Genomic DNA, 23,250 nt, shown 5'->3' on the forward strand with positions numbered 1-23,250 from the left:
ACAGAGGGTGTCACTCCCTGTACAGATTGTAAAGCCCCCTGAGGTTATACAAATAAAATTTTATTTGATTTATATGAGTTAATATGTGTGAGAACATGACTGGTGGAGGACAGTACTGTTGGTCAATACAGATCTAGTGCATTATTGATAACCCTACACCAGCCGTCTACACAGTCTACTGAAAGAAATCAATGTCTCTTACCTTGCACATGCCGTAGTCTGTGAGCTTGATGTGTCCTTCGTGGTCCAAGAGAACGTTGTCCAGCTTCAGATCGCGATAGATGATGCCCTTTTCATGCAGGAAGTTCAGAGCAATACAGATTTCAGCAGCATAAAATCTGTGAAGGACAAAATACAGAGTAACGTGTCTGACCTGTGAGAATCCATGCTACATGAGAAAATATCAAAATCTACAACCAGTGGTTACACTTGTTGTGTTGGTGCTGTAACGCCTAGAGTCAATGTTTCATAAAAGTCAATGGACACAATAACATTGTTGTTCATAATAGTAATGTATAGAAAATGAATGACCATCGCAGTCGCAATGGTTGTTAAGTAAGCCACAAAGATAAAAAATGATTCACGTGTGACTGTGGTAAGAAGCAAAAGGCGGCTCTATACTCGACTTTATGTGACAAATCTTCTAAGCATTGCAGCTCTATCCATAACAGTCCTGTCCTGTTTTAATAAAACCAGGGGCATATGGCTGTCTGCCAAAAGGCCGTTACTCTAACACAAAGACAAGATAAACTATTCACCCGATGAATCTGTGTGTAGTTTGGAATTCTGTCGGACCAGAAAACCAATAAAAAGAAAACATTCCTATATGAATCACGTCTGGGAACTGAGATCGATGCCCTCAGAGGATGAACCTCTTCCATTCAGAACACTGTGCAAGCTTTTCCCTCACTCCCTTGGAAGTCCACCACAGACACGATCATCAAGAAGTTCTACACGGCCATAATTCAGTCTGTTCAAAGTCCATCAGTCACTGTCTGGTTTGGATCTGCCACCAAACAGGACATGAACAGACTGATTGTTTGGAGCCAACCTGCCCTCCATTCAGGACTCATACATGGCCAGAGTCAGAAAACAGGCAGGAAACATCTCCGCAGATCCATCACACCCCGGACACAACCTGTCCCAACTCCTCCCCTCTGGTAGGCGCAACAGATCACTGTACACCAGAACAACCAGACCAGTTTGTTCCCACAGACACTCATCACTCACTATACGTGCTAATCATTTATTGTCTCTGTTTACATTCTATTCTATTATTACTCAGACACAATCTACTCATGCTGTTCATACTGTATATACTGTCACATCCACCTACTTCATGTACACAAAACAACCAATTATTCCAGCATCATTTGCAGTTTGCACCATCACACTATTGTCTGTCTTCAAATATATATACACACACATATTTGTATCTGTAAGTTATATTTATATCCTGTTGTCTTTGTTTCAGCTGTATCTCTGTCTCTATCTGTGTACATACACAGAGCAATGAAAAGTGTCCTGGACAATAAAGTGATGCTGATTGAAAGCATGAACTGGATATAAAAAGTATATAACGTGGTTATTTCTAGTTTGGAGATATGAAGGACTTCATGAGTTGATTGTCATTCTGGTGAACATTCAGAGAAATTTGAGCAAACATTGCCCTTAAAAGCCTTCATGGTTCTGACCATGATTCGATGTACTCGCTGTGCGTCTTTGGTGAGTCAGTAGGATGTTTCTTCTCCGTGTGTAGGTAGTGTGTATTCTGCGTCTAGCAGATAAGCCTTCATTAACACTGACAAGCCTCTCTCTGTCTGCCTGCTGTAAATCCATGATTGTCAAACACTGACGCAAAGACTGCAGTGGAGAGATGTTTGACAGAGAAATCACAAATCCCACATCGCTCCCCCACGTTTTTTACTGTGACAGCCTCCATTGTATGCTGTTGTTTCATTGCTGGCATCAGACTGATAGAAGCCGCGTCCTATCAGCAGCACCATCCATCGCCCACCGGCCCGCCTCCCCCACAGCGCGGGGGAATGCAGCAGGGCCCTCTCTAAGAACGCTGCTCATGAATATGTACAATCATTATAAGTGATTAACATGCTGCTTTGCATATGTACAGCCACTGTCTTCGGAATACAGATTGCAGGGGCCGATAGGGGCCCAACGGTGCCTCTCTAAATTACCCAGCCTTTGATCCAGCATTTATCAGAGCCGCAGTTGGAGTGCCCCGCGAGTAGACAGGCACAATGAATTATGGGTGCTCATTATATTTCTCAGAGGTGGAGGGGAAAAAAGTGTTAAGTTGGGTTTTGGCAGTGTTTCCACGTCTATGAAGAGCTGCTGAAGCATCTCGTTAAGCATATGTTTGTAAGGAGTACTTAGAAGAAGTACACTGTAGAGGAACATTCTAGACCGAGAAGCTGCATGTAAAAAAAAAAACAACCAAGCACACACACTCCAGCTGTCCCACACCACAAAACACAAGATGCTTTTATGAAACTGATGGTTTTTGTTCTAACCAAAAGACAAAAACTACACACACCCTGTACTTCACATAATACCAGCATGTGAAACACAAAGGAACCCATCTGGAGGAGGTTCAATCAGTCCAAACCCAAAATAGTTGCCAATTGCAGAGATGTGTTTCCTGCGTAGCTGACCAAAATCCAATCATAATTCACCCTGTCCTCCTCTCATCATGCAGCCTATTCCCAGAGGCCTCACAACTTCCTCTTGACATTTTTTATGGCAGTTTTTAGTCTTTGCATTCGAGCACAGCTAAAGGAAAAGTCACATCACATGTTTAAAAATGCTTCCTGAACATTTCACATCTGATATGAGTTATGATCCCGACAGAAATACGTGGAAGTAACACACTCATAGACTGAAGGTACATTTAGAGCCTTACATTATTGACTGGGGACAAAATCTTTGAATCATGTATATAACCAGGTGTTGTAACATCTGGATGTTTACCTTGCATGTTCTTCGGGGAGCTTCCTTTGTCGTTGCATATGAAACATCAAGTCCCCGCCATTCACGTATTCGATCACTAGAAATAATCTGTAAACCAGAGCATGGTGAGAAAATCCATCAGTATGGAGACTCTCTGAAGAACCAGACTGTTTAAGAAATGTGAAAATAAAAAAATGCAGATGATGTCATAAGTCTTATCTGATATGAAAGTAGCATGTGAAATGTCTCCACACATTTTGACACTTTTTATTCCTATTTTCTGTTTTTCTGATCATTTCTGATGTTTCTTTTCCAGGATCAATAACATATTTCTGATCGTCTTCATCATTTCTGTGTGTTTGGACTAAATGAACTACACACATTTCACATTTCACAGACACAGAGTGATTAACAGGATACATTTATTTCCATGGGTTTTGTTAGTAATTACAAAATAATAAAAATACACCAGCCTTATCCTTTACTGAAGGAGACACCAGCATCAGAGAATAATAGTTCATAAGCTACATGAGCTGTTGTAAAGTGTCCATCTTATCGTGCTCTTACCGACTTTGCGTCTGGAAACAGGAGTGGAGGCCGACTAAGAATGGATTGGTGGACGCCTGCTCAAACACATGCTTCTCTGTCTGCACCCAGTCAATATCCTAGAGAGATGAGGAGAGACAGACAGAGGCAGACATGACATGAACCAAAGATAATATATTAACAATCAATTTGTGTGATCAATAGACCACAAACAGATGAATGGAGATTTTAAAAAAAGCACCACAGATGAAGTCAGTCCTGAGAACAATCGTCACACTCAGGATTATTCTGAGACTGTTTTGTTCTGTGGACACGTTTACTGGGTTGGTCTTTGCCAAAAGATTACCAGGCAGCATGAACACCAAACCATCCTCCAGTGAGTCACTGACACGAATGAAGCCTCAACAGAACCTTTTGCAAATCCCATCCTGACGGGATGTGTGGGAGGTATGAAATGTAGAACAACTTTAAAGAAAATTAATTTGTTCAATCTACAATTTGAGCATGAGGACAAATGTACTGGGACATCTGTGCTCACACCTTAGAACATGTCACGTTACACTTCTTTGCTCGATTTTTTGGGTGTGGTTGAAATTGTAACGTTTGAGTTGATACGAAAAAGGTTGTAGCTTTACACCAGTTCAAAATAAATCAAACTAGTCAATTACAAGTTCAAATCCGGCAAAGCATTTGATCCATGGAAAAGTTTCTACATGTAGTATCATCATGAAAATACATTTAATGATCAAGAATTGAATGTTCGAGAGGACACAATATAAGAGAGACAAAACAGAGATGAAAGTCTGGACAGGTCTGTCTTTTTAAAGTGCAAAGGACAGAACTCCAAAATGTATCAACCACACCTTTTTAAGGTGGAGTTAACTGTATCTGCATTGCCCTGCAGAGCCTTCACAGGTTCAGACACAGCCAACAAGCTCCAGACATCATTCTAGACAAACAGACGGAAATGGCGATACTGTGGCTCAACACTGAAGAGCTTCGAGTAGCACTCTATTTCCTCCACTTAGACCTGCATGACTGGAGTTTATTGTAGGCACACACAATAATGAATGTTTATATCACGGGGATGTCTAGAACTGTGAGGGCTCGCCGGCTCTCTACAAAGTAGCTTCAGATATAAATGCTCAAGTACACGATGCCGCCAAACTGTTCTTCAGTAACGCAGCAGCTGATTCAATGTACTTGGTTACGTTCAGCTACAGTCAGTCAGTAAAGCAAGAAGCCTTGAGACTATATAATAATATTCACCAATCTGGTATAACCAGAGTTCAGTTATCTGTCAGCGGAGGTTTAATTGCTCATACTTCAGTTGGAGAGAGCTGTGAGTGTTTCGCCTGAGGCCGAGATGGTTTATGCTGATTTAAAGTGTCATTAAGTCGATGCTACTTAATGTTTTATGTGAGCTACAATAGAGTGTGTCTAAATGTTGAGTTCCCCATGCTGTGCTCCTACACCATATGGTTAATTTATTACATCACAATAGAGACCCCATAATGTGCGTATGATAGCGCTTTCCTTCTGGTCAACTCATTATTACTTAAGGAATTTATAATAATGCAGAGTACACCATCACAACACCTATTAACACGTGTTGGTCATTTCAGTTGCTTTGCTCTGCTGCAGTCTGTCTGTGCAGAGCTCTCCGGCTGCCTTTGATGTCAGGCATTAGACTGCTAAAGACATGAATTATTAAACTAATGTGCATGATTAGAGCAATGAATAAATTAAAATGGGATGTCCGATCAAAACACAAGGAGGGCTGGCTGAATTCCTCAAATCCTCTTTAATAGGAGAAAATTGCATCTTTGTTACGGAGTCAGTTTTGTTTGAGCTGCCACACAAAACGTGGATTTAAGACTAAAGTGTTTATGTGTGGAAAAGAAAAGAAGCTGATGAGGGAAGTGGAGGCATGAAGCCGGTGACATGATTAATGTGTCCTGGATTAGTTGTGCAGATGTTGGATGATGCAGGACAGTGATCCTCCGCCTGGCTTCACGAGCCTGGTGGTTGGTGGGTTTACATGTTGAGCAACAGTGGCATCTAGTGGGCTTATGTGACACAACACAAAGAGAAAAGTGAACAGGGTGCAGCGCTCTGCTTGTTTTCAGGCCTGTTTTCTCTGTAACTCCACACTGCAACTATCTCAGAATATGAACTGTACAGATAAATCCACTTGCTTTGCTTTGATACTGGTGGAGGAGCAGCATTCAGCACACGTTTGTGCAAAATACAAAAACGGACGTGAAGAGCAGTCATGTGAAGATTGAAGATTGAAGATTCTACAGTCTCAGTCTGGAAAACGTTGAACAGACGTTGTGGTTTAAGTTCATAGAATGCGTTTAACTGAATTATTTGAGTGACTGTCAGAGCAAGAGATAATATCCGTCATATAATATCGAAGAGTGGTTAAGATATGCACCTGAGACTTATTTGGTTAATACAAACAAAAATGTCAAAAGTTTACAGGCTGGAAATATTTCTTGGTGAACAACACTGTGACTGTGTGCTGCCTCCTGAGTTCTGTCTTCACAATGAGGTTGCCTTCATCCACCAAGAAGCAGTGGGCGAATGGATAAACAGTTATTCATCAAAAAAAAAAAAAGTGAAACCAAAAAGTGTTGTATTCGGATTAAACAAATGAGACATCAGCAGCTCATCAAATAGTGAGCTGCACTATGGAGGTGAATATAATCATGTTGTGGGGCTTGTATGTCGTGTACATGTCAGAAACATCGGATAATCCACAGAACACACGGTTAATATGTTTCTTTGGAAGGCAGTAGACTCACACATCTTATAAAAGCAAACACTCTGGATATCACGGGAAGGCTGTGTCATAAAAGTGCGTTTTGACATGGGTAAAGTGAATGTGGAGGCATTGTGACTGTACACCATGTTCTGCCAGCTACGTTCACATTTATAATAAAGACTGAATGTGCACTGATATGTATGTCTGTGTGTTTCCTGCTTTAGGAGCGTTATGCAGACTTTTTGAAATGGATTTCACGTCATGTTCATCTGGCATTTCATCAAAGAAAAAAAAGATGTTAAACCCGGATTTCTTCTCCTCCTGTGAGTCATCCACTCACTTATTCCTGCCTTCTCCTAAGCCCTTTCCCCAATTCATAAGCTCTGTGCCACTTTTGTGTTGTTTCCACTTGGTCCCCCCATTATCCAATCCCTTTTCCCTCATTCCTTTCAGAAGCTCAAACCAGTCTCTGACTCAGTCTTATTTTGCTGTTACATTCCTGCTTTCCATCTCTTCATACATTTTTCAATGCTCTGTCTCCACCCTTCATTTTATCCCCCCATCGCTTCTTTCCTCACTGATTACTGCTCTTAGACCTGTTACATAGTCCAGCGGTTCTCAATCCCTGCCCCTGGGACTGCTGTTTTTCATTCTGATCACGTAATCGGGGACAGATACACGCTTGGAATGCAAAACCAGCAGTCTAAGTCTAAGAACATGTCCTAAAAACATTACACAGAATGCTAAAATCCATCATCATCCACCAAACACATCTGGCTCGATGACTGCATCGACCCTGGCTTTTCAGTGCTGATAATTCACATGCAGGTCTGATTTTTTGGCAATGCGACCTCAGTCTGAACAGTTCTCTCAGAATTCATGTGACTTTTACGTCACTCATCATGAAAATTGAAATCTGTTTCTATGAATCACGTCCCACGACGTCTGGCTCTGAGTCTGCATCCACACACACCTCTGTACCACTAAATGCTAAGTCCTCATGAATTTCAGTTCCAGTGCACATCTACTCATAAATGAAACTCTAAACGCTGCCATCAGTGCCACCAGATTTATTTCTGCAATAGAGCATGCGTGTGATGTTGTATGACGTCAAAAAACAGAATTCAGCGCTAAGGCTTGTAGTGTGAACGTCACCCTCGTGTCTTAAATGAGCTCCACCTTACAGTAAAATACACAGCGAGTGGTCTCGTAGCATCACGTGAGCACAAAGTGGAGGTGGAAACAGAAAAAGTAGTGAAGCCACTCTATCAGCCATGAGGGAGAGAACGTGATTAAATCCTGCTTTTCTGGAGCAGTGACGCATGTTGAAGACGGGAAATAGGACAGTGGTATATCCTGATGTCACCTACATGCGGGTTAACATTGCAATCAGTAGGTGCAGCAGTGTGTGTTGGCATGATATAGGCACCAGAATGAGCCATACAGTAATGTCACCTTGGTCTATTTTCAGGCTGTGCAAGGGAAAAAGAGGTGAAGCTCCTCATAGAGCGACAGTTTGCTTCAGATGTGCAGAAATACATGCAGCACAGGTGAACTAACAGCAGAACACAAACAGAACACTTCTCACTCGCTCATCAAATCTTAGAAATCCATTTCTGGACACAGAGATCACCTTTTCGTTTCAGGTTCATGGAACAGAGTTTCGTTCTAGTTTGGCAAATGCAGCCCAGTGCACATGCTCAGTGATGGCAGGAGGCACAATAGACAATTCCTAGACTCTCTGTTTATCTATCTATGTTAAAGACTCTGACAACATGAGCAGGAAACATGAGTATTAACATAAGTGCTCTTGCTGCCAGTTTCACCTCGATGTAATGTAACGGTTGGTTTGTTTACGACGTGTTGATCGTGACTGCTCAGTTTCTTGACCTTTGCTGCATTGAAGCTGCTTTGCTTGAGATCTCAGCAACTGCCTCAGTGATTAGAACGTTCTCATAACTGATAGAAATGATGGTAAAACGTTTAAAAAATAAGACCTAACTTGTTATAAAGTAAAAAATTCTTCTTCCGCCACACTCTCACCTCTTATTACTGTTGAGTAATCCATGACTACAGTGTTGGAGCTGACTTCACTCAATCTGTCTTGTACTTTGCAGGTAGCTTGTCCTGACACCTGTCCTTCCTGCCCCTGTCTCACATCCATGACACCCTAAGTGTAAGCGTCCTCAGTGTCTCACCTCATCATCGTGGACCAGCTCCTTTTTCACCACCTTCATGGCGTACACCTGCTCGTTCTTCTTTAGCCTAACCAGCAGGACCTTGGCGTAGCTTCCGCGCCCGATCACTCGGATCAGGTCAAAGTCGCCCAACCCGAGAGTCAGGCCCTGGGACAGCTTAATGCCATCGATGCCATCCACTACTGCTTTGATGTCCTACAGGAGGGAGAGGCAGAGTGGTATGAGTGTACTGATACATTCAACATAAATACTTGAGTTTTCTGAATTGAATTGAATATGCAGAATTCATATTATGTTTAGGTTTTAGGTAGAAGATGCAGTCAGAAGAAAGGAAAAGCAAAAACATTGAACCACAGAGTCTGACACTATTTTCTCTGAAATGATTCAGAACACTCTCACCTCTGTGTCTGCATCTTCGGATTTATCCACTGTGCAGTTGTGCGGTAAAAAAGATACTGCAAATAAAAACAACAGAAAAAAGGTTACAGTGTGACAGAAATGAATCTGCACTTCTAGAGTTGACCTGTTCTTTGTTTTGGCCAGTAGAGGGAGGCAGAGTACAAATAATCTCACTCCAGCTATCCACAGGAAATACCAAATAAGGTCACTCCACAGGCGCTCCCAGAGCATCTCACATCAGGGACCCCAAACAAACCATGAGCTCCTTTAAAGAGGATGTAAGACACTTGTTCTTTAAAACTGTTAGCCTCTCTACCCCTGACACTAACTCTGAACTAACTAACCAAACTAAGAGCCACGTTCAGCTGCATGCAGGTACAATCATAGTGAAAGGTATTTCTACCTGTTGACACCACATGACAATAAAAGCAAAATATGCCTCCTAATTTGTGGTTTAACAATGTTTTTTTTCCCCCCATGAAGATAGAAAATACCTTTCATTGACTCTAAAGCTGTTCATGTTTTAAAGGAGTGTACAGGATTTAGTGGCATCCAGCAGTTTAGCTGTGCTCTGCAGCGCCCTCACATCACCCTCTGCTACCCAGTGGCAAGGAGAAACTACGGCAGCCACGAAATACATGGAAACCACTACAGGCTGTATGTGAGCCTGTGTTTGGTGTGTCGGTTCTGCAGCGTCTGTAGATATAAAAAACTAATTCTAAGGATTCTTATATATATTATATGCCATTATATTCTGTGACACACTGGACATTTACATTTATGTCATTGTTAGCATTTGTTGCTTCTTTATGTATTTAATATTAAAACATGATTAGCATTAGTGTGTAGTAAGGGTCTGTATGCCATGGTTACTGTCCTGAAGTGTCGACATGTTTGGTGTTTTTCTGCTGCACAGTTAGTCGTTCTCTAGAGAGATCAGATCTGCTCCTGAGTGTGTTCACTTCTCTTTTAACCTGCAGACTGAGCTTGTACATTATATATAAAGGGACTGGAGCCAATAACATGCTAACATTCTACTGCACTGTTCAGAAAGAAAGAAGAAAGGTCTCAGTGTCTTACTCCCATCTGTGTCCTCTGCGTCGTCTGGTGGAAGGTCCACCTCTTCACTCTTGGCATCTGAAGGGGGCTCTTGTGATGGCATGACTGGATCCTGAACAAAGAAATTCAAAAGTCCACCTAAATATCCCCTCACACATACTGGCAAACATCCACTTAAATATTCACCCATGGTTTCACGCTCCTGGAAGAGTGTATGATAAACCATGTTTGCAAGTGAGGAGAGAGAAGTGAGGTGCTCTCAGCTAAGGTGGAGACATGGTTGTGCTCACAGACTCTAACGACAGTGTGGGGGGTTTCACCAAAAAGGCGTTCAATCATTTCATCTTATCAAGCCTCAAAGTCTGAAGATATCAGGCTGAAGCCGGCCAAGAGAGGGACTGACTTCCTACAGCTGAGTGCCCAGTCCCAGCGCTACATTGATTTTCTGGTCAGGATTTTGGGGCTGAGTTTTGGATCTTTGTGTTTGATCAGACACTCGCTGTGTAGTCCAGTGGATTCACATAAGCACACTCGTTTGCTGTCAGTAAACGCGATGCCTCATTTCAATAGAATGGGATTGAAGAACAGGAGAGTAATGCGTTCAGCTTGTGCCTGAATGCATTGATCTATGTCTGTGCTACTACAGCAGCTCACAGCACTTTCTTACTCTGTGACTATACAACATATTCATGGATGGGCGACGTAGAGGGACTGAAGTTAAACTGTCTGATCAAACTAAAGTGCTGACACTTCAGACTTAACCCAAAAGTACAGTGAGCAACACACAGTTCAACTGGACATTTGAAGATTAATGTTTCATTTGCACAATAAGAGATACATTTATTTCCTTTACCTGAAGATGATATTTAAGATGCACAATATATGTACCAGGGATAAAGGATCAAGTATCAGTCGATACAATAATTTATTTTGAATTCTTATGTAGCGTTTGATCGACTTTATGTTCTATGAAAAAGCATATTTGAATTTCTCATGAGCAGAAATTGTCAGAACTGTTCTTTATTTTTCAGTTAGATTTGGTTCCATCAGAGCTGTGGGATATTAAACCATTCATCTTTGTTCACCACACCTGAGCCTGTCTTACCTTCAGGCGTGCATAAAGTTATGAGCTTCTTTACAAACTACAAGAATGAGAAATGATCTCTTATCTCGTTTGTATCAGCCACAAGAAGCAGGTCATTGTCAACGATTGTGTCAGATGAAGAATCTATATCATGAATGCCTGATTCAAAATGTGAGAACAGAACCAGGATCCTTTCATTTTATAAAATATGTTTTCTTCCTTTCAATCAGTTATGATAATGTTGTTATTTATGTTATTCACTTTTTGCAGTTTTTGCACATTATTTAACTGTAAATTAGATTTTTTTTATATAGCTTTATATATATATATATATATTGTTCTTAATAGATTGGTTACTTTTTAATATGTTGTTTTTGTTTGTTTGTATACCTGGTGTATTGTAACAAAAATAATTGGGATTATTAAAGTATTTCTGATTCTGATTCTGATTCTGAATAATGAAAACCACAAACATTACATCATTTTGCACACACATATTTCTGATGGTATGTGAGTGCAGACCTGATGGGCAGTGAAGATCTGTCCGCTGTTTCATAAGCTGCGTGAATAACTCTCCTGTTTTGTCACTTGATCAGGAGTAGGCAGATTCCAGACGTCTGATAACATCTGTCCTAAAAGCTTTAAAGTTCTGGACGGCCGACTGGACTCTGCTAGTCCAGCTGAACTTGAACATGAGGGCGAGCTTGCACATAGTACATTCCTGCACAAAACTCTCTCATGTTTGAAAGTTACTCTATTTATCTTTACTTGCTTTTTATCTTTTTAAAACTTTTTTTTTCCACTTACTACATTTGTTATGCACCAATTCCTTGTATGTGACAATAAACCTGACTCTGATTAACGTGCACAGTGTAAGTACAGTATATGTTTAACTTGTGCTGCTGTCACGTGATCTCTCCCGGTGATGAAATGTAATCTTTATCTCAGAGTGTGAGAGACTGTGTTGGCGGTGAACAAGACAGGCTGCTGCTGCTCTGTGTGCTGCTCAGCACATGATGGAATACTCACCATAAGCCTTTGGCAGGTCTGAGGGATGAGTCTGTGACAGCGCTTATGGACCAGCAGTTTGCAGTTGATACACTTGTAGCCCTGCCTGCCCAGCCCCCATATCCTTTCACTACAGTGGCCACAGTAGGCTTTCTGTAAGACACACACACAGGACAGAACACACTGACAGGTTAGTCTAACACACACACACACACACACACACTGACTGACACTATTTTTTCAATAAGGATTCATTAACAAGGAGCACTGACAGAATGTGACGGATGGACAGTGTGAACTCACTCCATACGTCAGATATATTGCACGTTTTGTTGACATTCTAATATAGAACTAACTTACCTTGTTTTATCTTGTATTCAATGTTACTGAACATAATAATTCTTGATTAACCAACCAAAATGTGTCTGCAACTAAATCCTTAGTCTTAGTCTTCTTTACTTTCTTTGATCAGATCCTCAGAATTTTAGAATATTTTGTTAAAGCTCCATCAGTTTTATTTTTATTTTTTTATTTTTCTATTTATTTTTTGCCTTCTGGGGAGCAAAACTCCACAACAGGCTTAAATTCACATGCTCTTCACATATTATGGTGTATTAAAGTTCATATGGTGAATGTGAAAGCAAATTGTATAATCCAGTTCATATGTACATACACTGCACTTCTGGTTAGATGCTAAACTGCATTTCATTGTCTAGGTACTTGTTACTTTGTGCAATGACAATAAAGTTGAACTGAATTGAATCTAATCTGATTTAAATGAGTGTCTGTCTGTAAATCCAGCAGACATAGAACAACATTTAGAGCTGAACACGAGACCTGCGTGAAAAAAACACGCCCTCCTGACTCATTTGGATGGAGTCAGTGTGGTAACGCAGGGATATCATCGACACACACCCCTGGACGTCTGAGCAGGTGTGGAATGCTCCTCAATCCAGAGAATAAACCCACACCCAAAAATAAGGGCCAATAGGAGCCAAAAGAAAACACTGGACAGAGTTTGTGGTCAGGGACAATGCACGACACCATCCGCAAACCCAACAACAGACCTTTGTCACAGCAGCCATTTTGACATTAAAGTAGGGTCAGTGCAGGCGTTTCTATTGATACTAATGAAGATTCTGTTCCACTGTTTGCAGCAGAGATTTGTCACCCTGACTCTATTTGACCTGAATAGAACTGAACCTTCATTTGTATCATTGGTAACACCTGTGTTTTCCTACTGTTACATGTCTATTCTGCAGCTTTTAATTCCATGAAGATGATGTTTGACCAGCCCTCCGATGGCAGCACTTGGCTGTGCGGTGTCTTCCTGCAGGATGAGCTGGTGGTGCAGGCAACAGGCACTAAAAAGAGCTCACAGCAGCACTATTCTGCTGGATAGCTTGTTGTTTGCTGCTGAGCAGGTCATGTACAGAGCGTTCATCATCGCTTTTTCACTGAAAACAGCTGGCTGCTGCTGTTGCTGCTGTTGGAAATTAGGTTGATGAAAGACTCTAAACCCTGAAAGATTCCATATAGCTGAGGGGAACTGCAGAGTCGGATATTTCTTTATGAGCAGCCCCTTTCCCCAGCACAAACATTTGACCTATTGTTAATATAAAGTGATGATCAGTGCAGTTTTAAATGAAGACAGGGTAAAACACGAAGATATCAATAAAGTATTGTTTTGGTGTATTGTAGGTACAGAAATCATCAAACAGCATCATAATGGCACATTAGTTGTTGATATCTTTTACATAATATGTGGTCCAGATTTTATCAATGCATTACTATGTTTTTGAATAATACTACTACAATGGCCAATTACACATGGGATTACATGACACAGGTTAGTAGTTCAGTTAGTAGTGCAGAGCTGTTGATTTTGAAATAACTGCTCCGTTTAAACCAATTAAAAATGAATTCATCGTTCATCATCGGAGGCTTTTAAATATATGTTGGGTTTTATGTTTCTGCACGTTCAACAAAGAGATCACACGTTTATTAATGTCTGGGAATGATTCTGAATTCACTGGAAGTGTAACAAGTGTAAACGTGCAGCACTGTCTTTATGATACATATAATTAGTACAAAATAAATGGATTCTCTGCCCTTTCCAAACATTCAATCTGGTTTAAGAGGTTTGTTTCACATCATTGTCGTTGAGTCAAGCAATACTGAAGTGAAAATCTATATTTTGAAGTTTACATGATAGTTTCCAGACTTGTTTGTACCTGGTATTGTATACAATATTATGATATCTGCTATAGGGCTCTGGATCATTCCCTCTGTCATGTATATCCACTGTAAAGACTTTCCTTTGCTGTGTGTTACATAACATGGCCTCCACAGTGTCTGTTCTTTCTTTGTGGTTATAGTTCAGCTCGTCTCTGAGCTGATTTATCTGTTACCTTTATTATCACCGAAGGATGTTAAGTTTGCAGCTCAGTGTCCCTGGACATCAATAAATCTCTCTCCATAAGTCTCACTGAAGACTAAACACTTATGGTATGTAAGTGTGTGTGTGTGTGTGTGTGTGTGTGTGTGAGAGTGTGTGCGTGCGTGTGTGTGTGTGTTTCGGCGTATTGACGACATTCATTCACAGGCTGTGGGTGCCGACAGTGTAAAGAACAAAGAGTCCCAGTCAGTGCTGTGTTGCCATGGAAATGCTTCAGCGTGACTTCAAAGAGAGTCGACACAGAGGTTAAGAAGTACATTTATGAATTCATCACAAACTTTTGCCTCGCTCCCCGTGCCTTTCCCCCGGCACAGAGCAACAGCCTGAGAGGGAGGAAGTAAAAGAACTTCTGAGAATGTCATCAAGCCAGAAAATAAGTGCATAATTTTTATTCATCATTCCTTTTTATTCCCTCTTCTCCGTCCTCGGGTTCAGCTCTGTTAAGTTGTACTTAAAGCACAAAGTGCTCTGAGCTAATCTCAGTATGCTTACATGTTCACAGTGACAATGCTCACACTGTGATATTAAGCAGATAAATTAACCACGTTCACTGTTCCAGCATTTGTTAATTAGCACAAACACAGCAGGTTCATGGGAATAGTATCAGTTTTGTTTGCACTGGTCATGAAGCAAATACTGCACATTTGGAAATGAAATTATGACTAGGGATGGGAATCGAGAACCGGTTCTTGTTGAGAACCGGTCCCGTGTGTTTCAATTCCATGGAATCGTTTCGCAGTTTATCTAACGATTCTCTCATCAATTCCAGAAAGCACGAATTACGGCACGTAACTTACGCAAGTTTCGCACGTGCAGTGCAATCAGTAGTAAACAATGTCACCCACTCGGTTCAAACGCTCAAAAGTTTGGCTGCATTTTAACAAAACAGATGGCAACAGGGCGACTTGCAATCATTGCAAAGTAGAGATAACAGCGTCAGGAGGGAAAACGACAAACATGCAGAAACATTTGCGCACACAACATGCGATATTTTTAAATGAATGTCGTGTTTTTGACACGCTTCGGACTGGAGATCAATCTCAATCTAGCAGCAGTGGCAGCAGCCAGGCTGTGACCACCTCTGTGGTTACTACAGAAGGTAACTCTGGTAAGAAACACACTGTCTACCATGTTAGCGCGATGTGCTTCTTTGTAAAATATGCTATAACAGTTAAACATTAAACAAATGCCTTCTGCATTACATTTAGAAGATGACCATGACATTTTTCCCAAATGAGAATCAATAAAGAATCGAATCGTTAAGCAGAATCGATAATAGAATCGGAATCGGAAAAATCTTATCAATTCCCACCCTTATTATGACCTTCTGGAGCTGGAGGAAAAAATCATCCTTTGGAGAGCTAAAATATAATCATATTTAGAATGTATCAGCGGTTCACTGATGTGCCCCCCACAGTAAGAAGGTTCCCAATGTCAGCCGGGACCTTTTTGGGTGGAGTTTGGATGTTCTCTCAGATCTGCGTGGGTTCCAAAGACATGCAGGTAGGTAAAGATCATCCAATTAGAGTGTGAATGTAAATGAATGTTTGTCTCAGCCCTGTGATGAACTGGCGACCTGTCCAGAGTGTACCCCGCCTGTAGCCCACTGTCAGCTGTCGGCTTCATGCTAACTCATCCAACAAAGTCAATATATTTCGATCAAAACCTGTAAAGCAATCGTTGTGATTAGGGATGTAACGATACACTCAACTCACGACTCGATTCGAGTCACGATTTTTTGTTCACGATACGATTTTTTCACGATTTTTTTAAATCTGAATTAGTGGAACTTGTTGGAGAGTTAGCATGAAGCCGACAGCTGACAGTGGGCTACAGGCGGGGTACACTCTGGACAGGTCGCCAGTTCTACTCACAGGCTGAGACAACATTCATTTACATCTAATATGCTTTCCACCCAAAAAGTGTCCCCCGGTCTGACATTGGGAACCTTCTTACTGTGGGGGGCACATCAGTGAACCGCTGATACATTCTAAATATGATTATATTTAGCTCTCCAAAGGATGATTTTTTTCCTCCAGCCCAGAAGGTCATAATAAGGGTGGGAATTGATAAGATTTTTCCGATTCTGATTGCTATTCGATCGACGATGCTCATTTGGGAAAAATGTCAATGGTCATCTTCAAATGTAATGCAGAAGGCATTTTTAATGTTAAACTGTTATAGCATTTTTACAAAGAAGCACATGCGCTAACATGGTAGACAGTGTGTTCTTACAGAGGTTACCTTCTGTAGTAACCGCAAGGTGGTCACAGACTGGCTGGCTGCCACTGCTGCTAGGTTGAGATTGATCTCCCAGTCCGAAGCGTGTCAAAAACACGACATTCATTTAAAATATCAGTTGTGTGCACAAATTGTTTCTGCATGTTTGTGTTTTCCCCTCCTGACGCTGTTATCTCACTTGCAATGATTGCAAGTGCCCTGTTGCCACCTTTTTTTGGAAAAATGCAGCCAAACTTTGAGCGTTTGAACCAAGTGGGTGACATTGTTTACTACTGATTGCACTGCACGTGCGACTTGCGTAAGTTACGTGCCGTAATTTGGCTTCTGGAATTGATGAGAGAAATCGTTAGATAAACTGCCAAACGATTCCATGGAATTGAAACACAACTCGATTCTCCATCCCTAGTCATAATTCATTTCCAAATGTGCAGTATTTGCTTCATGACCAGTGCAAACAAAACTGATACTATTCCCATGAACCTGCTGTATTTGTGCTAATTAACAAATGCTGGAACAGTGAACATGGTTAATTTATCTGCTTAATATCACAGTGTGAGCATTGTCACGTGACATGTAAGCATACGGAGATTAGCTCAGAGCATTGTGCTTTAAGTACAACTTAACAGAGCTGAACCGGGCGGAGAAAAGGGAATAAAAAGGAAAGATGAATAAAAATTATGCACTTATTTTCTGGCTTGATGACATTCCAGAAGTTCTTTTACTTCCTCCTCTCAGGCTGTTGCTCTGTGTCGGGGGAAAGGCACGGGGAGAGGCAAAAGTTTGTGATGAATTCATAAATGTACTTCTTAACCTCTGTGCGACTCTCTTTGAAGTCACGCTGAAGCATTTCCATGGCAAACACAGCACGACTGGGACTCTTTGTTCTTTACATGTCGGCACCCACAGCCTGTGAAGATGTCGTCAATACGCCGAAACACACACAACACAACACACACACACACACACACACACACACACACACACCACACACACACACACACACCACACACATACCATAAGTGTTTAGTCTTCAGTGAGACTTATGGAGAGAGATATTGATGTCCAGGGACACTGAGCTGCAAACTTAACATCCTTCGGTGATAATAAAGGTAACAGATAAATCAGCTCAGAGACGAGCTGAACTATAACACAAAGAAAGAACAGACACTGTGGAGGCATGTTATGTAACACACAGCAAAGGAAAGTCTTTACAGTGGATATACATGACAGAGAGAATGATCCCGAGCCCTATAGCAGATATCAAATATGTATACAATACCAGGTACAAACAAGTCTGGAAACATCATGTAAACTTCAAAATATAGATTTTCACTTCAGTATTGCTTGCTTCTAGACGACAATGATGTGAAACAAACCCTTAAACCAGATTGAATGTTTGGAAAGGGCAGAGAATTCATTTATTTGTACTAATTATATGTATCATAAAGACAGTGCTGCACGTTTACACTTGTTACACTCCAGTGAATTCAGATAATTTCCCAGACATTAATAACGTGTGATCTCTTTGTTGAACGTGCAGAAACTAAAACCCAACATATATTTAAAAGCCTCCGATGATAAACGATGATTCTTTTTAATTGGTTTAAAACGGAGCAGTTATTTCAAAATCAACAGCCTGGCACTACGAACTGAACGACTATTGTGTTGTAATCCCATGTGTAATGGGGCCATTTTATGGTATATTCAAAACAGTAATGCATTGATAAAATCTGAACACATATTATGTAAAAGAATCAACAACTAATGTCGCCATTATGATGCTGGTTGATGATTTCTGTACCTACAATAACACTAAAAACAATACTTTATTGATATCTTCGTGTTTTACCCGGTCTTCATTTAAAAATGCACTGATCATTACTTATATAACAATAGGTCAAATGTTGTGCGGGGGAAAGGGGCTGCTCATAAAGAAATATCCGACTCTGCAGTTCCCCTCAGCTCTATGGAATCTTTTAGGGTTTAGGTCTTTCATCAACCTAATTTCCCAACGCAGCAGCAGCAGCAGCAGCCAGCTGTTTTCAGTGAAAAGCGATGATGAACGCTCTGTACATGACCTGCTCAGCAGCAAACAACAAGCTATCAGAGAATAGTGCTGGCGGTGAGCTCTTTTAGTGCCTGTTTGCCTGCACCACCAGCTCACTCCTGCAGGAAGACACGCACAGCCAAGTGCTGCATCGGAGCTGGGGCACATCATATTCATGGAATTAAAAGCTGCAGATAGACATGGACAGTAGGAAACACAGGTGTTACCAATGATACAATGAAGTTCAGTTCTATTCAGGTCAAATAGAGTCAGGGTGACAAATCTCTGCTGCAAACATGGGAACAGAATCTTCATTAGGATCAATAGAAACGCCTGCACTGACCCTACTTATGTCAAAATTGTGCTTGTGACAAGGTCTGTTGTTGGGTTTCGGAGTGTCTGCATTGTCGCCTGACCACAAACTCTTGTCCAGTACGTTTCTTTTGGCTCCTATTGGCCTTATTGTTGGGTGTGGGTTTATTCTCGGATTGAGGAGAGTTCCACACCTGCTCAGACGTCCAGGGGTGGTGTCGATGATATCCCTGCGTTTACCACACTGACTCCATCCAATGAGTCAGGAGGGCGTGTTTTTTCACGCAGGTCTCGATGTTTCAACTCTAAATGTTGTTCTATGTCTGCTGGATTTACAGACAGACACCATTTAGATCAGATTAGATTCAGATTCAGTTCAGCTTTATTGTCATTGCACAAAGTAACAAGTACCTAGACCAATGAAATGCAGTTTATGCATCTAACCAGAAGTGCAGTGTATGTACATATGAACAGGATGATACAAATTTGCTTATCACATTCACCATATGAACTTTAATACACCTAATATGTGAAGAGCATGTGAAATTTAAGCCTGTTGTGGAGTTTGCCTCCCAGAAGGCAAAAAATAAATAGAAAAATAAAAAATAAAAATAAAACTGATGGAGCTTTAACAAAATATTCTAAAATTCCTGATCCAATTTAGATCAGGATAAGTCAAAAGAATATAAGATAAGGAAGCAGACCATTTTGGTTGGTTAATCAAGAATTATTATGTTCATAACATTGAGACAAGATAAAACAAGGTAATTAGTTCCATATTAGAATGTCAACAAAGTGCAATAGTCTGATGTATGGAGTGAGTTCAACACTGTCATCCGTCACATTCTGTCAGTGCTCCTTGGTAATGAATCCTTATTGAAAAAATAGTGTCAGTCAGTGTGGTTTGTGTGTGTGTGGTTAGACTAACCTGTCAGTGTTGTTTTCCTGTGGTGTGTGTCTTACAGAAAGCCTACTGTGGCCACTGTAGTGAAAGGATATGGGGGCTGGGCAGGCAGGCGAAGTGTATCAACTGCAAACTGCTGGTCCCATAAGCGCTGTCACAGACTCATCCCTCAGACCTGCCAAAGGCTTATGGTGAGTATTCCATCATTGCTGAGCAGCACACAGAGCACAAGCAGCCTGTCTTGTTCACCGGCCAACAACACAGTCTCTCACACTCTGAGATAAAGATTACATTTCATCCCGGGAGAGATCACGTGACAGCAGCACACAGTTAAACAATACGGTACTTACACTGTGCGTGAATCAGGTCAGTTTATTGATTGTCACATCAAGGAATTGGTGCATAACAATAAATGTACAAGTGGAAAGTTAAAAAGATAAAAAGCAAGTAAGAGATAAATGAGTAACTTTCAAACATAGAGAGTTTTGGTGCAGGAATGTACTATGTGCAAGCCGCCCTCATGTTCAAGTTCAGCTGGACTAGCAGAGTCCAGTCGGCCGTCCAGAACTTTAAAGCTTTTAGACGATGTTATCAGACGTCTGGAATCTGCTACTTCCTGATCAAGTGACAAACAGAGAGTTATTCACACAGCTTATGAAACAGCAGACAGATCTTCACTGTCCACAGGTCGGCACTCACATAACCATCAGAAATATGTGTGTGCATCAGAAAATATGTATGTTTGTGGTTTTCATATTCAGAATCAGAATCAGAAATACTTTAATAATCCAGGGGGAAATTATTTTGTTACAATACACCAGGTATAAAAACATAAAATAACATATAAAAAAACATCTATTAGACAATATATATATAATAATAAAGCTATAAAAACATGTAATAAGTGACAACGGCAAAATGAATAACAGAAATAACAACATTATCATAACTGATTGAAGAAGAAAACATATTTTATAAAATGAAATGATCCATCCTCAGTTCAGAGTTAGCAAAATAACATCTGACTTCCATCTAACCAGGAAAGAGGATCCTAGTTCTGTTCTCACATTTTAAATCAGGCATGCATGATATGGATTCTTCATCTGACAAATCGTTGACGATGACCTGCTTCTTGTGGCTGATACAAGAATAAGAAGATCATTTCTCATTCTTTAGTTTGTAAAGAAGCTCATAACTTTATGCACGCCTGAAGGTAAGACAGGCTCAGGTGGTGGTGAACAAAGATGAATGGTTTAATATCCAAAGCTCTGATGGAACCAAATCTAACTGAAAACAAAAAACTGTTCTGAATTTCTGGCTCATGAGAAATTCAAATATACTTTTTCATAGAACATAAGTCGCATCTAACGCTACATAAGAATTCAAAATAAAATTTATCGACTGATACTTGATCCTTTATCCTGTACATATATGTGCATCTTAATAATCATCTTAGGTAAAGGGAAATAAATGTATCTCTTATTGTGCAAATGAAACATTAATCTTCAAATGTTCCAGTTGAACTGTGTGTTGCTCACTGTACTTTGGTAGTCTGAAGTGTCAGCACTTTAGTTGAATGACAGTTTAACTTCGGTCCCTCTATGTCGCCCATCCCTGAATATGTTGTATAGTCACGAGTAAGAAGGCTGTGAGCTGCTTGAGTAGAACAGACATAGATCAATGCATTCAGGCCACAAGCTGAACGCATCCGCTCCGGTTCTTTCTCCTCCCATTCTATGAAATGAGGCATCGCGTTTACTGACAGCAAAACGAGTGTGTTATGTGAATCCACGGACTACACAGAGAGTGTCCTGATCAACACAAAGATCCAAAACTCAGCCCCAAAATCCTGACCAAAATCAATGTAGCGCTGGGACTGGGCACTCAGCTGTAGGAATCAGGTCCTCTCTTTGGCCGGCTTCAGCCTGATATCTTCAGACTTGAGGCTTGATAAGATGAAATGATTGAACGCCTTTTTGGTGAAACCCCCACACTGTGCGTTAGAGTCTGTGAGCACAACCATGTCTCCACCTTAGCTGAGAGCAACCTCACTTCTCTCCCTCACTTGCAAACATGGTTTATCATACACTCTTGCCAGGAGCGTGAAACAATGGGTGAATATTTAAGTGGATGTTTGCCAGTAGTGTGAGGGGATATTTAGGTGGACTTTGAATTTCTTTGTTCAGATCCAGTCATGCCATCACAAGAGCCCCCTTCAGATGCCAAAGTAAGAGGTGGACCTTCCACCAGAAGACGACGCAGAGGACACAGATGGGAGTAAGACACTGAGACCTTTCTTCTTTCTTTCTGAACAGTGCAGTAGAATGTTAGCATGTTATTGGCTCCAGTCCCCTTTATATATGTACAAGCGTCAGTCCTGCAGGTTAAAAGAGAAGTGACACACTCAGGAGCAGAGTCGATCTCTCTAGAGAACGACTAACTCTGTGCAGCAGAAAAAACCAAACGTCGACAGCTTCAGGACAGTAACCATGGCATACAGACCCTTACTACACACTAATGCAATCTGTTAATATTAAATACGTAAGAAGCAACAGAATGCGTACAAGACATAAATGTAAATGTCCAGTGTGGTCACAGAATATAAGGGAATATGAATATATATAAGAATCCTTAAAATTAGTTTTTTATATCTACAGACGCTGCAGAACCGACAACACCAAACACAGGCTCACAATGAGCCGTAGTGGTTGCCCATGTATTTTTCGTGGCTGCCTAGTTTCTCGCTTGCACGTGGTAGCAAGGGGTGATTGTGAGGGCGCTGCAGAGCACAGCTAACTGCCTGGATGCCACTAAATCCTGTCACTCCTTTAAAACATACACTGTTTAGAGTCAGTGAAGGTATTTTCTAGCTTAGCATGGGGGAAAAAAAAAAACATTGTTAACCACAAATATGGAGGCATATTTTGCTTTATTCGTCCATGTGGTGTCCAAGGTAGAAATACCCTTTCACTATGTTGTGACCTGCATGCAGCTGACGTGCGCTTTAGTTTGGGTAAGTTAGTTCCGAAGGTAGTGTCGGGGTAAGAGGCTAACATTGCTGGTTTAAAAGAACAAGTGTCTTACATCCTCTTTAAGAGCTCATGGGTTTGTTTTGGGGTCCTGATGTGAGTAAGCTTCTGGGAGCGCCTGGGAGTGACCGTATTTGGTATTCCCTGTGGATACTTTGAGTGGATTAGATGATGTGTACTCTGCCTCCCTCTACTGGCCAACAAAGAACTGGTATAATCCTAGAATTG

The 23,250-nt window shown here is 41.0% G+C and overlaps 1 protein-coding gene across 3 annotated transcripts in view; it reads right to left on the minus strand.

Annotated features, from left to right (window-relative positions):
• The window catches only part of prkcz (protein kinase C, zeta), a 113,407-nt gene that overhangs the window by 29,860 nt on the left and 60,297 nt on the right, over positions 1-23,250 (minus strand). For all 3 annotated transcript variants that reach the window (XM_010749875.3, XM_019255564.2, XM_019255556.2), the window contains 7 exons: positions 12,053-12,184; positions 9,961-10,051; positions 8,881-8,936; positions 8,482-8,676; positions 3,535-3,632; positions 2,989-3,075; positions 203-338 (listed from right to left, as the gene is read on the minus strand). In XM_010749875.3, coding sequence (XP_010748177.2) covers positions 203-338; positions 2,989-3,075; positions 3,535-3,632; positions 8,482-8,676; positions 8,881-8,936; positions 9,961-10,051; positions 12,053-12,184 — 795 coding nt within the window. The remainder of the gene's footprint in view (positions 1-202; positions 339-2,988; positions 3,076-3,534; positions 3,633-8,481; positions 8,677-8,880; positions 8,937-9,960; positions 10,052-12,052; positions 12,185-23,250) is intronic.

This window comes from Larimichthys crocea, chromosome XV (assembly GCF_000972845.2).
Source record: "Larimichthys crocea isolate SSNF chromosome XV, L_crocea_2.0, whole genome shotgun sequence".
NCBI classification, from domain to species: domain Eukaryota; kingdom Metazoa; phylum Chordata; class Actinopteri; family Sciaenidae; genus Larimichthys; species Larimichthys crocea.